General features: G+C 40.4%; 1 protein-coding gene across 1 annotated transcript in view; it reads right to left on the reverse strand.

The window, feature by feature from the left end:
- Window positions 1-15,373, reverse strand: part of ADAMTS12 (ADAM metallopeptidase with thrombospondin type 1 motif 12) — a 144,271-nt gene that overhangs the window by 46,671 nt on the left and 82,227 nt on the right. Inside the window, exons 10-13 of the mRNA XM_064642842.1 lie at window positions 12,409-12,501; window positions 12,028-12,173; window positions 11,027-11,196; window positions 1,663-1,796 (exon numbers count right to left, since the gene is read on the reverse strand). Coding sequence (XP_064498912.1) covers window positions 1,663-1,796; window positions 11,027-11,196; window positions 12,028-12,173; window positions 12,409-12,501 — 543 coding nt within the window. The remainder of the gene's footprint in view (window positions 1-1,662; window positions 1,797-11,026; window positions 11,197-12,027; window positions 12,174-12,408; window positions 12,502-15,373) is intronic.

The following is a 15,373-nucleotide window of genomic DNA, read 5'->3' on the forward strand; positions in this document are numbered from 1 at the left end:
GTGAAGCAGCAGTCAGCATGTGAAATGGTGACAAAACCAGTACCTTGGAGGGCATTTTTCAGAAAACCTTCAAGTCCACAGAATGCTAATGTATATCTAGGATCTACAAACTGCAATTAGATTAGCTTTACTTTCACCCTTGATCTATCAATTCCAATGAATTTAGCTTTGCTATGTATAAAATATGTATAAATTTTAAAAGTCACAGGCAAAGCTCAACACAGAAAGCATACGGAAACTAAAATTAATCATAGTGATCCCAGCCTAACTGAGCTGGAAATCAGAAAATTAACATATCACAAAGACAATCTTCTGAGTTTAGCAACTGGCCTCTTCCAAATGAAAGTCAAAAGCACTGATATGGTAAGCCAGATTTACTACATGTTTCAAAATGCTAAAGGTCGGATTCATTCTGGCTTGAACTGCTCAAAGCCAGGTCAGATCTTTCACCATCATAGTTCAAAGGCCCGCTCCGGCTCTCAGCAAAGTAAGCTAAGCAGATCTCTTCAGTGTGGACTTGAGCAGGGTTTTGGTAATTCCCTTTCACAAAGCAGCTCTTGCAAGGAAAACTTAAACCAAATCTTTTATTACTGTTCTCTGAAGCCCTGTCATTCTACCAAAATAAAAAATTTAAAGGGAGGGTATACGAATCACCCATTAAGAATGTGGAGTTTCCATCACTGGAAGTCCTCAAGAAAAGAATGTGAAAAACATCAAATAGGAATATAATTTGCAAAGGGATAAAGCAGATGACTTCTTGAAGTCCCATCTAGTTGCATTTTTATATGATTCAATGGCGTAGGATATACAGTCCCAAGACTGGATATGCTAATGCAGTTTCCACAAGCCACAAAGTCCTGCTTTTGTTTCCAAAGATGTTAAAAGCAAAAAGGCTATCAGGCTTCAAGAATATAGAAGACACAAAAACTCAATTTGAAGAAATAAACCGTAGCTGTAAATACATTTCCTAGAAGTAAAGTACTCATTTTATTTATAAGAAATTCACTAAAACCAGTGTTAAGACTGTGGATGTTACAGGTACAGATGTTCAGATGCCACACACACAGACCATCCTGGAAACAAACCTACTACCAACAGGCAGAATATGCACAGTTCATCATACTTATTCTTCAATACACAGAACATTACTGAGCCATATATTCTGAGCCTGTTATCTCATTGTACAGTGTTATTCAATATGTTGTAAACTAAAGTAATTTTTACAGTGCAAATGTCTGATCCCAAGATTACAAGATGGTTCAGAACTGCTACATGTGTATTGTTGCACTGCATTTTCATAAAAAAAACCATGGACAATGGTGGAACCAATTAAAACCCTAGAGGTACAACCCCTTGTGAAAACATCTCATCAGAAAAAAATAGATTTTTTTACACTGATGTTTTAAAATAATGGAAAAGAAGAGAGGAGCTAAAAGGTACCAAAAGTAATTAGCATGCAGTCTAATGCATTCATTAAAAAGTGCGTAAACTACTCTTATGTCTACTTGGAAAGCTGTTTTTATAAACTTGCTTCCATGGTCATTAAAAATGTGATAAAATGGAGTACTTTGCCTTGATCCTACAAAAAGAATTGTTAAGCATTTTCCCATAACTTTGTAAAATAAAGTTGTAGATAAAGAAACATGCAAACATACCCAATACCTTACACATGCCATTAATACAGATATCTCGGCTGTGCCTTCCTTCAAAGCAAGGAGTACCATCAGTGACTGCATCAAGCATCTTCTCTGAGAAATGGCCATCTACTGGGCGACAGTGGAGCTCACAGGGGTTTGCTGAAAGGAAAACAAAGATACTTTCTCAGACAATACTTCAGGACATTGCACTGCACAGGGAGTGATAGTATGCCTTTACTGAACCATCTGCTCACTTTCCCTGGCATTTGGCAGAACTGGCCTAATTAGAAGAAGTGAGCAGAGACAAGTCATATTGCTAAGAGTGACACAGGCCTGATAAATACCATTTGTGGATTTGTAGGAAGCAGCTGGAGGCAGGTACCCTCATACCTGCACGCTCTTCATCACTGCTGAGTTAGGCAGTGATGAGCCTGTCAGCTGTGATGGAGAAAGGGAGGGGAAACCAGCAAAGCCATTTGTCATTAGTGAGGGGGTGGGAATGCCAAGGACATTGACAAGAAACAGTTTTCCATCAACTGATGACTCAGTAATTTCAGAGATAATTTAGACTTTTCATCACTGCTGTCAGTCTCTCTCAGAGAGCAGTCAAATGGTTGCTTCTGATCTGCAGCACATCACTGATCGTTTTCACCTACCTCTGGGTACTTAACAAATCATTAGAGCACTGCTTGGCAACTTATGAAATAGGGATGATATTGGTGAGTCTAACAGACCCAGGCTGTTCCTGTATAGATGCCCCATGGCAGCAACAGAGAGGAGAAAAGCTGTAGTAAAAGCAACTAGTGGTCTCTGAAACAAGACTTTCTGTGATGGATCAGAACCCTAATCTATTCCACCCATGGAGTAAGAAGAGCCAAACACACACCACCCTGCCTCACAGACACTGGCTCTTGGGAATGGGAAATTTTGAAACTCAGACATCAGAGAGCCAAGTTTGACAAATAAATTGTGTACATGGAAGATGAGTTAGAGCTGAAACTAGGACAAAGCAAAGAGAGATTTATCCACTCCCTGAAAGAGAGATGTATCCACTCCCTCGTATCCAATCCCTGAAAACTCTCCAGCAGAAACAGATCTATATTAAAAATTGATGAGGGGCAGCAACAGAGGACCTGTCTTCTAGTTTTGGTCTATTCCAAGACCCCAGTCTAGCCCAGTGCTAAAGCAAATTGTTCATGCTCAGCAAGCTGAAATGCTTTGCTGAGCAAAGCAGTGGGCCTTAAAACCACCAGTCAGTAGGGACTTGAAGGCACCATTACTAAGTCATTTTAAAAAATCTCTCTTTGTGCTACAGAGGAGCTACTGGTCAGTGACAGCTTTATCCTGTGCCTGATAGAGTTGACAGAAACCACTCCCTTGGTCTTAGAGGGATGCAGGGTAACTATAAGCCTTCCACATAGTGGTAGATGAATTTCTTTCTTCCTCCTTTGTTGGCCTTGTTTGTGTCATATGAAGAACAGTGTTTAAAGAAATTTCTAGTAATGAGAGAAACTGAAACTTCTGGTAATGCAAATAAACTAAATAATTTGCTACAAAAGGATTTATTCTTTTGGAGGAGGAAAATTTGCTCTCATTGCACCGGTTTGTGCAGCACCAACATACATACACCACCATACAGTACACAAAGGTGACTGCAGCTCCTGCCCTCAAAGGGCTTGAAGCTTAAGAATTGAATCCTAAAGAGCCTGAGCTTTAGTACTATGAACTTCATTCATGTAAACAAAAACTCTGCAAAACTGGGATTAAAAAAAAAAATTAATGAAGGGATGGTAAAGGAAATCCAAAACCTTAATGAGAAGTTTTGTTTTTTCCCTTGTCAGTAGAGCTAAAATGGCATCTTAGGACTGTCAACAGTGTTGTGCTTGTGGCTTCTCAAACAAAAATGCCTTCGTAAAGTGCAATAGAGTGATCAGACCCAGAGGACACGCATGGACCAAGGTCATACAACTGGTGGAATTCAAGGTGATGTGAGTTGTGTTCAAGAATATTGATGGAAATGGAGCTACAAAAGATTCTCAAGTAAGAACATAAAGTTTGTGATCCTTACCAGCCCTCAGCCCCTCTGTGAAAATGGCCAGCCATAATACCTATCCACCAGTTGTTTTGATAAGAGCCGTCATGATAAAGGATACAAGTAATTTTACTTCTATCTGGAGAAATCTTTTTCAGACCATGCGATTATTTGGATTGCTTTAGTGCTCTAAATTTAGTTTCACTTTGCCTACCTTCTCAATGCAGCATTTTTTAAACAAGAAGAAAAATACCCTTACGACAAGAAGAATTCCAGAATTCCAGGTACTCTGTTACCTGCTCAGAATCACCCCGGACAGACACAGAAACTCATTTCAGCTTTTACATTGTTTGTAATGAAACATAGAGCAGCAGTTTGATATCTGTACTTCCTCACTAGTTGTGTGTTGTGATTTCATTTCAGAAATCACTAAGCAAGAAGCAGCAGACAGTATTGACTGCTCACACATTCCTATCATAACTATGATGCTGTAAATATATAACTCAAAATCAGTTTGGAGAGAGAGAGATAACTCCCCTACTAAGTCAAAATAAAAAGTAAAAAAAAATAACACACAAACTTTCAGACTTGCATAGGTTTTCTAGGCATTAAAGCTTCCCTGGTTTTCCTAATTGTAGTAACTGATCTGAAATAGATCCTACCCACAAATTTTGCATTGCTTTTCTTTCTATACATTTTCTACTGAGCCCCACTGGAAATGAGAGAGCATTTCTCCCTCCACACAAACTTAGTTCTATCCAGTATTTATTTGATTTTTCATCCGCAGAAAGGCTGGTTAGGGGACCTAATTATACTAGCACTGTATTTGCCATTCATTTTCTAAAATTATTTACTTATCTATCGTTATTATTTATTATGGTTTAAGTCAGGGACCTTGGGTCTATTATTCCAGGACTATAAATAAACTGTATCAGAATCAGCCACTGTCCTCTAAAAGTCTGGTGTTTTAAACCCAGAACAGATGCAGAAAGGACTTTCATCTATTTTCAGAAAGCAAACACACACAAGGAAAACAAATACATTTCCTGAAATGTAAACAAATACATTTGCTGAAATGATGGAAGGCTGGCATTGAATTCAGACTCTTTTCTTATTTCAGTCCTGAAAAGTCTAAACTGAGATGAATATGAGCACCACGGTTGTTCAGAAGGAGCTCATTAAAGCAGCTGGTTAAGTTTCAGTTACTTCAGAAATTACTAATGCATGCTGACACTTTAACAAAAAGGCTGTCATCTTTGTAACTTTTAGGCCAAAATATACATAAATTCTTGCAATACAGCATATGCATGAAATACTAGATCCAATCTGTGAACACTCAGTAATGACCACGTTCACAAAGTCCTTGTTCAAAGAAAGCACACTGAGTTCCTGTTTAAACAGAGATGATTTCTCCTTGCATGAAACCTACAGAATTTTACTCATCCTTCCACACCAAAGCAGAATCAAAACCACTTAGACTGCTCCTGCTTAGATTGTATTTATATCTAGAACAATAATATTAATTCCTCAAACCCTACAGGTAATTGCTCTTAACACTTTACCACCAATAGTTAGATTGGTGAAGATTTCTTAATGTGTAACCTAAAGTTCCCACCTACTGTTTTGGCTGTTTCTGCTTGTCATACCTTTCATGGACAGGAAGAACTGCTGGATCTGTCTCTCTCTGGGGTTTCCTGTACTGTTTGAGTGGAGGGGATGGGAAGTTGAAATATGAAGTACAGTGACAGAAAACTTGATGTCAAATCCAAGTTTAAAAGCAGAGGAGCTACATTCAAACTGAGTTGGTAAGATCAGGGTGTCCAGCTTTGTGAAGTCAGTTAACAAGGTCACAGAACTGCTTGGATCTCAAGAGCTTCTTCCAGACTTGAGCACAACACTGCACAGAGACATGCAGGCTTGCTAGCGTGTATCTCTACTACTCAGGGATGCGCCTGCTAAATAGTCTTTGAAATTTTCTCTGAGTAGTTGGCATTTAACTGTCTCCTTCTCCTCCTTTCCAGAGTAAAAGTTGCTTTTCTCAATCTATGTTTTTCTAATCACACAAACACAGCATGCTTTGGGTTGGAAGAGACCCTAAAGATCATCCATCCCTTCTACCAAAGGACAACTTCCACTAGACTACATTGTTCAAGGTCCCATCCAATCTGGCCTTGAACAGGGATGTAGCATCCACAACTTCTCTGGGCAACCTGTTCTGGTGCCTCACCACCCTCACAGTCAAGATTTTCTTCCTTATTTCTAATCTAAACCTGCCCTCTGTCAGTTTAAAGCCATTCCCTTTGTCCTATCTCTACATCCTATCCTTGAAAAAAGTCCCTCAGTGACTTTTTGACTTCCACGTTGCTCTCCTGTAAACCTCCTCCAGTTGGCTGCATCCTTCTGCCAGTACTTTGCTCCTATCTGGACATAAGATTTCAGCTGAGGCGCCACCAACAGTTAGGAGCCTAGAAAAATTTCATCTATTCTTTTACGTAGTGCCCACATCCTTCACCAAGATTATACTGCTAATCTGACCAGAGACAAGATCAATCCTCTGATGCAAGAGAGAAACACAGATGTAATGGAATCCCAAGCCACAGAGTTCCCATAAGTGCCCAGTGACTTATCTGTAATCAGAATGGACTGAGGAAGCAAGCCAGCAAAGCTGGCATGTGAATTTTTTCCCCCCTATCTATACTATAACAAAGTTCAGATTCACCATGTGCAAACAGAACAACATGAAGATAACTAGAAAGGAACGTATTTCCTTCCCAATTTAAATTTGTTTACCTCGTAGCTGACTCCCATGAGCTCCCATGCAAAAAGGATCCAGCTTAACCTGACTAAGAACGATGTAATTAATGTGTCTGTCAGCAGAAGATAAGGCTTCAATGTTTTTCCTTCCTTCACAAGGAAGAAAAGAGGTGGGCCTCTTCTCTTCAAACCCTCACCTCTATGAGAACTCGGAATTAGCTGTGGAAATCCAAACCAAAGAAAATTAGAAAAGACAATTACCAAAAATGGACAAAATGGGGGAAAAGAAGCTCAGGTGAAGCTACTTGATCACTTTAACCAAGTTTGGAACTCCAAAAGAAACTACTTTTATTTTAAAACAGTGACAGCAGAAACATTATTTCATGTCGTTAGCTCAGCCCCTGTGACTGTATGAGAACTGATCTTACTTGATACACAGACATATTTTGAAATAAATATGAAATTTAAAACAGTTTAACAACACAACCCCGTCTGACAGTATATTAAATGATCCTGGCACTGATTGAGAAAATAAAGATTGTTACAGAATACTAAAGTTACATGATAATAAGGTTAGTCACATGGTCTTGTACATGGAAGTTAAACCCTGAGAAGCTATCAGATTCATATAAATGGAATTTGTCAATGGTATGAAATAAACAAATGTGGGGCCAGCCTGATGGCAAGAGAAGTAGATTAGCCCCAAAGTCTGACTAAACTGACAGAATAGGGGCCTGGGTCATGAAAAAAATTCAGCAAATATCCTGCTTAGAGCTGCTGGATAGTTTAGTCACCCTTGAACTTGAAAGTCCTCATCATTTTAAGGCTCCCAGAGATACTCAAAGATTCCAGCTTGAGCACATATGTTTCTGCGGTCCAGAACAATTCCATAAAAGGACTATGTGAGTTTCCCAAAAGGCACAAAGTCATTTAAAACAGAAAATTCTGAACTGGAACCTTAAACATAGGCAGCCTAGGTAATAGCAAGATATAATTTACTCCTTCTCTGCCAGGCTGCTTGTTAAAGCTGTTTGTTGCATCATTGTATACTAAATCATAAGCTATTCAAAAAAAGTCTTCATCATCTTGTGAAGGTACAATTTACACAACAGAAAAGGCTGTTTAGTTATGTGACATTTACTATAACTGCTCTACGTAAACTACGAAATTAAAGCCAGAAGATGGAGTTGTGACCATCCAGATAATTTACTGTTTTTTCCAGCAGGATGAAGGAACATAGAATGTCTAAAATGTCACAGAATGTCTAGCTCAGGAATTCATCTCCTCAGCTTGACACATCCACGCAAAATCTGTATGTGTACTCAGGGTTTAGGAAAGCTTACTTTTCTTTTCCCCTTATATCCCATGTGCAGCATGACAGGATTTAAAATGACTGACACTAAAACACAAGCTGTATTGGGTTTGCGTGGTAAGATTCTGGTAGTGGGGAGGGCTGCAGGGGAGGCTTCTGTGAGAAGCTGCCAGAAGCTTCCCCCATGTCTGACAGAGCCAATGCCAGACAGATACAAGATGGTCCTGCTGCTGATCAAGGCCAAACCCACCAGCGAGGGTGGCAGCACTTCTGGGATAATGTATTTAAGAAACGGAAAAAAACTGCTGCACAACTGCTGTCAGGAGAGAGGAGTGAGAATGTGTGAGAGGAACTGCTCTGCAGGCACCAAGGTCAGTGAAGGAGGAGGGGGAGAAAGTGCTCCAAGTGCCAGAGCTGAAGTTCCACAGTCCCCATTCCACATCCCACTACTCTGCTGTGGGGGAAGAGATAGACAAAATTAAGAGTCAAGTTAAGCCTGGGAAGAAGAGAGGAGTGGATGGAAGGCATTTTAGAGTTTGGTTTTTATTTCTCATTACTCTTCTCTCATTTCTCATTTGATTGGTAATACATTAAACTAATTTCCCCAAGTCGAGCCTGTTTTGCCCATGATAGTAGCCAGAGAGTGATCTCTTCTTGCTCTTATCTTGACACAGTGTGTATTCACAACATGGTGGACATTGTAGGTAAGTCTCAAAACCAGCTTAGTTTTGTGGGGCAAGTGTGCCCATAAGAGCCATCCACCCTCAGCTATACAAAGATGATGTCAGATGAAGGACCAGCACAGAATTTGTCCAACTCTCTGCTTATACGAGTGTTACTAGGAGAGCCTGACTGTCTGAGGAAGCCAGTATTATTTTAAGTTTAGAGTTTAGCATCAAGAAAACACTTCAAATGCTGTTAATAGAGTGTAAGACTGAAAGAGCAAATATTAAGGACCTCATAGATAATGGGGAAAACACATAGGCTGAAATTCTGGCTGCTGAGAAAATAGGTGAAAACAGCTGAAAAGCTTTTTAAGTCACAGAAAAAGATGTTTTCTTGGTATTTGAAGGATTTTGCAAAGGATGTTCCAGATGAAATATATCAGACTCATTAGGAAGCATTTACTTTTAAAATGCTATGCCTTACAGTGTGCAGGAAGCATTTGTTTCATGATGCCCTTTAAAAACAGACCTTCTGCAACAAGTGCACACGCAGAACTACCACTTCTGCAGCACTACCCAAGAGAGGACATGAACAAAACCAAGGCTGTACCCTGCGGTGGTACATCCTGATTAACAGAGGTCTGGAACTCTAATTTCAATGGCAGGTGACTGCAGAAAATGTTTTAAGAGTTTGGTTTTGGTCTCAACCTTAGGGTGTTATCATTTGCCAGGGTTCTAATGGGAGTCCTTCCAAAAAAAAAAAAGCTTTTTCTATCAACCATATTTTCTTTCATTGGAAATTTCCCTAGAAGTCTGTCTGCTCTGGGTTCATCTGCAATTTTTTAGATGAAATTGAAACAGTAGTTGAAATCTAGGAAACCAATTCAAAACTCCCAATAACTGAAAATGCAATGAACATGTTGAAAAATACTATTGACAAATGAAACTGGAACTTTAACCTTGATCTTCACTACCTTAACCGGCTTATTTTTTCATAAAAAATACACTGCTAGCAAGTTTGGTGATTATATGAAGCTGGGGAGAGTGACTGATACACCTGAAGGCTGTGCAGCCATTCAGTGGGACTTCTGTAGGCTGAAAAGCTGGCTGGAGAAAATTCTAACGAGGTTCAACAAGGGCAAGTGTAGAGTCCTGCACTTGGGTAGGAATAATCCCAAGTACCAGCACAGGCTGGGGTCTGCAGAGCAGCTCTGCAGAGAAGGACCTGGGACTTTTGGTGGATGTGGCAAGCTGACCACGAGCCGGTAAGTGTGGCTTTGCTGACAGGAGGGCCAGTGGTATCCTGGGGTGCACTGGGAAGAGTGTGGCCAGCAGATCAAGGCAGGTGATCCTCTCCTTCCTACTTGGCCCTAGTGAGGCCACATCTGGAGTACTGAGTCCAGTTCTTGGCTCCTCAGTATCAGAAAGACAAGGAACTACTGGATAGAGTCCAGTGGAGGCCACAGAGATGATTAAGGGTCTCAAGCATCTCTCTTACGAGGAGAGACTGCAGGAGCTGGGCCTGATTAGCCTAGAGAAGACCTAGAGGGGATCTCATTAATTCATGTAAGTATTTCAAAGGCAGGTGCCAAGAGGACGGTGTCAGACTCTTTTCAGTGGTGCCCAGCAACAGGACAAGGATCAACAGCCAAAGAAGTAAAACACAAGAAGTCTTACCTCAACCTCTTTAGGTTGAAGGTGGCACAAAACTGGAATAGGAATAGGAATAAGGAAATAGGAATAGAAATAGAAAATAGGAATAGGAATGTCCAAGAGCATCTCTCTGGAGACATTCAAACCCTACTTGGAAGTTCCTGTGTTACCTTCTCTAGGTAACCCTGCCTTGGCAGGGGGGTTGGACTGGATGAGCTCCAGAGGTCCCTTTCAACCCTAACAATTCTACTGTATCCAATGATTATCCAGTGATACTACTGGATAATCTATACCTTACATTTATGCACACACCAAGAATCAAACTGCATATATAATACACTGCATATAATATATATAATATACTGCATATAATAACTATTATGCTTGTATTTCGTAACTAGCTGTTACAAAGCAAGTTATAAAGCAGAGTCATCAACTCTGTCTCTACAATACACAGCAGCATGATACTGAACCTGTTGAGATATTACTTCTTCAGTGTGGTGCCAGGTACACCTACCATGCAGATCTGAGTTTGGAAATAGTAAAGACACATTTGTGCAGTGGAACAGTTCTGCATATTGGGTACGGTGATGCCTGCAGGCCCAAACATGCAGCTCTACACTCCACTACCCCTTGTTCTGTGGTTGACACTGGAAAAGATGGGTTAGGCCTACCACAAACAATGAGCACAGACATGATTTCAACAGCTTTTCTTAGTGCTCAGTTCTTCTTCCCAGGAACTGGACTAGTTACAGCCATTATCACCAGAGCTCTGAAAAAACACCTACGTGTAGAGAACCACTGCCTTTGTGTACAAACAGAAAGTACAATTGCACAAGGAGGCACACTAGATTTTTCTAATTAATTAAAAGACATACAATTTAGTGACTTCTTGCCCTCAAAATGGTTTCTCATGGGTCTGTAACTTTGCCTTTTTATATAAAACATTAAAAAAATATTTGTAGCTTCATACCTGTGTTATAAACGGGAACCCAGTGGTAGAATTCATTCTGGTAGGGAACTGTGTCAAATTCACTGCATTGCATCTGACGAAAGGTTGGCAAGTCTTTGGGACAGGGGTTGATGTTACACATGCGATAGCGTTTCCTTTCTCCAGTGCAGTAGTCTCCTCCAAACTGTGGTCTACAAAAGGAACAATGAGATTGGGACCTCAGACTCTGTGTAAAAAATAATTTTAAACAAAGAATATATTTCAGGTTCCAATGGCACAACAAGGTGAATCTGAATCCTTTACAGCACAGAGATACTGTTCACATGTTTAAGTACTCAAACACCTCATTATGGAGCACAAAAATCTATGTATCCCAAAGTAGTGTTTGGCACTACCTGGCTGAGCTCACAAGAAATTAACTTATCAAAGGGACCCCCTAAAATCCCATACTTTCCAGAACATTTGACAGTTTGCTCAGAAAAGACAAATTATTTCTGCTGTTAGGCACCCTTTTAGTAATTTCTGAAAATGAGATGTAGAGTCATTAACTCAGATATGTATCCGCTAATTCTGCCTTTCATGTTCTGTACCTGACAACTCACGTATCTGAAGCTCAAACAAAGCTGTTGACTAAAACAAAACATGAAAGATGAGTTCTCAGGGTCAGATTGATAGATATTGCTCTCAGCTGGTGCTTGAGGACATTTATTTACTCATTGCAGTACTAATAAAATAGTATTTATATAATTTCTGCAAAGCCTGAATGCTAAACAATAGGGTTTGGGGGTTTTGATTTTGTGTAGAAATAAGGTGCATGGAGGGTGAGGATTAAAGAACAAGATGACTATTGCAAAAGATGAGCCAGCTGAATTTCACAGAGGTATGCTTAACTGGGAAGGAGGTTTCATGGTCTGTGTTGGTGTGGCACCTGCCAGTAACAGTCTCACAAAAGATCTTACAGTGTCCTAAGTACCTGAAGGATGTTGAATAAAAGGTAAGAAAAGACTGTGCACTCAGCTTACTCTGGGTTATCGCAGGGTCTCTCTGCGCTTTGAACTCCTGCCCCACATGTTCTTGTGCAATGGGACCAGGATGACCAAATCCCCCATCCGCCATGGATTACTTCGGGAGTCTTGCCTACTGTAATACACTCACCAGAGAAGCACCACTGAGGAGAGAAGAGAAAGCACAAGCAGCTTAAGATCATTATCACAGGAAATGTTACTGTGAATTATTCGTCATTTCGGTTCTGAAGGTTATTTCAGTTCCACTTAAGTGGAAATGTGAATGGAGATGTCACAGGATGACCTTCTTTCACTCTGAACAATGGCAGAGCTATTCATGACTCCTCAGCCGCCCTTTTGCAGGCAGCACAGCTTGCCAGCAGCGTGGCTCACAGTCACCTTGTTTTCTCCACACCGAGTGCCATCCGCAGCTGCATCCAGTTTGGAGCGGCAGGAGCCTTTCACCGAGCACCAGAGTGTTTGGCAAAGGTTCTGAAAAAGAAAGAAAATGGCAGCAATCTGAAGCAGGGCTGAACTCCTATGGCCAGGATTTTCGAAAGTCTCCTTCAGTTTTGTACAACCACTTACAAATCCTTGTAAGGGTTGTATTTCCAGAGGAAAAGGTTTGGGGCTTTCCACAAGTTAGGACCCACCAAGGGTCCAAATTTAGGTACTTGTTCTTACTGTACAAGGAGGGACTATTTGACAAATAAACAATGGAAAATACTATCAAGTGCATTCTCTGAGCTATGTAAGTACAAATATTCTCCTCCTTGGCTGCTCAGCTCCCAGCTGCTCCCAGCAATGGCTTAACAGACTTTGGCCACTACTTTTTATAGCTCAGGTGAACAGAAGACTGTACTTTTTCATTTGATGAGTACTAACAAATACAATGTTCAATTTTGCATTGCTCTCTGCCTGAAAACAGACAGCAAAATCAAAGAAGGTTACAGCAGCCAGCCAGGTAAGTACAAACAATATCATGTCTCCAAGTACAACAGCCAGCTAATATTAATGGAGGTCCCAGAACTAGATGAGGAAAAAGTGATCAGGTCTCTTAAAACATCAACTAAGCAGATGGCAGGGAAATTATCTTAAAAAAAAACAGTCCAGGCAAGCTGGCAGAGAAAAAAGCATAATGGGCTGTGTAGAGTAAGGTCTCTGGTTAGTGGACATCGACATCTACATATTAAGCAACTCAGAAACTGGTGCCAGTTCTGTACAATTGATTGCCAGTAAAGCACAAGATTCCAGCTGCTGCTCTATGTGCAGTGGTCAACTCCACAGAAGAGACAGAAACTCCTGAGAGTCAACAAAGCAAGCAGGGCAAGAAACATTACATCTACCATATATCAAATCAGCTGCACTCAATCAGAACTATTCTCTAGAGAGTAAGGATAGACAATGAGGACTATTCCTCCCTCCTCAGTTCCCATGTATACCAGCTTCTCTCATTTGACACACAGGAGCCCCCCATGTTTGGGAACTCCTGAATGATCAGGGGCTTTGTGTGAAAAACCACTTCCAAGCTAGAGAAACCAAGGCTCTCAGGGAGACTGTGCATTCCCAACTGAAACAACAGAAGAAAAAGCCCAGGGGCTCCGGGCCAGGTCTTGACTGAGGCTATTTGGACTGCAGAGTCCCTCACTGGAAAGGGAACAGAGCTGGCTGCATGAACCAGTGAAGCAGGGGCAGCTAAGCGTCATTAGAAAAAGGAGTTGATGAGAAGGATCCCATTAGCATCTCCCCTTGGGATTCTCAGAGCAAGTCACATGCCAAATTTGGGAGCCAACATATAAACTGGGCACTTGCAAAAATGCAGCCCCAAAGAGCTAGCAGAAATGTTTGGCCAAGTGGGAATGCAAAACCTGGCTGCTCATTTCTGATTTGCTTCTATTTAAAATAGCTAAGTTTGGGCACAGTCTGCTTTCAGAGAGTTCCTTTTATTTACTTTCTCCATTGTGTGTTCACCCTGTTTATCTAGAGCACCGAAAAAAAGCTGATAGCCCAGAAAATCTCAAAGCACTCCAAATCTCCAGTTGAAATACGTCTGGGGCACTGAATCTTGGCTCTCTTAGCTGTTTTAAGGCAATGTACACAAACTTTGTTTTGCAGTTCAAGGGTGGCATTACTAACTCTTTGTGAAGCCACTGTTGTCAGGTTCTTAAGACAGAGCTACTCAAGTGTTCCAGCTGATGAATTTTCTCTCATTATGAAATTCATCTTTTACTCTTGTATATAGAACATGTTTTGAGTTTTTAATGTATAAGGTGTACTCTTGCACTGTGCCTCAGATACCCAAGAAACTGGCACAGAAACTGAACACAGCTTTCCACTGGCAGTTACTTTTTTTATGAGGTGTACCCATAGACTTCAAAGTCAAGAGTTTACAGAGGAAAGTCTTCAGCTTTGCAAGGATTTTTCCATATTAATCTCCATGTATCAGAGCTTCTCTCCATCTTTAAGAATACCGAAATAACAACAGTATGAGATAATGACCCATTTACTGTGTGCCTTTGGAGGTAACAGGCAGAAATTCATGACTACCATGGACTCACTGTAATGCAAGTGTTTTTTATTCATCAGCAGCATGAATATACACTTTACACCCAATCTATCAGATTACAGTCTGAATCCAAATAAACCTGGTGTCACAGAAGTCAGTGCAAGTTTTGGATATAAAGAGAGGATAATAAGATGAGGAATTTGAGCTCCTACAGACCATTCTATAGGAAGCCGTGGATCTAGCTATGACTTGGAAAATTCCTCCACCTAACATTTATTTTGTTTTTCTTTACCTTATTAGAAGGACATTATTTATGTACTTCAGGATGAGGCTTAGAGAATTTTCCATGAACCTAAATGGTTTGTGGAAAACACTATCTGAATTATAAACATTATTTTTGCTAAGTGTAATCACTGACCCCTAGGGCATCTTCAGCTAAATGCATATTCTTCTCTCAAAAAGAACGTGTGGATCAAATTCAGCCAGACATTAAATGTTATAAAACAAAAGTAGCCTTGTCAGTGAGCAAGATTAAGTGAATAGAGGAAAGGCAAACAACAGTCAGACCTCATAGAAAAAAGGACAATACTGATGATTCAACATTCCAGGTAGACTGTACTATTCACAATTCCATCTCTTGCCAGTGCAGCTGCCAGCAAAATACAGGCCTCTCAGTAAAATGCAAAATGAGATGATACCACTTAATTTTGTGACATATGTCTAGCTGTAAAATTGGTTAATCAGGAGATGTCGAATGTAAAGGCCTATTAGGTTCAAATCCAAGTAGAGACAGACTGAACCAATACTGCAAAATTACATCTTAATTTTCTATCTGTACCAACAGACAAATTACAGTAA

The sequence above is a fragment of the Pseudopipra pipra genome, chromosome Z (genome assembly GCF_036250125.1).
Source record: "Pseudopipra pipra isolate bDixPip1 chromosome Z, bDixPip1.hap1, whole genome shotgun sequence".
Taxonomy (NCBI): domain Eukaryota; kingdom Metazoa; phylum Chordata; class Aves; order Passeriformes; family Pipridae; genus Pseudopipra; species Pseudopipra pipra.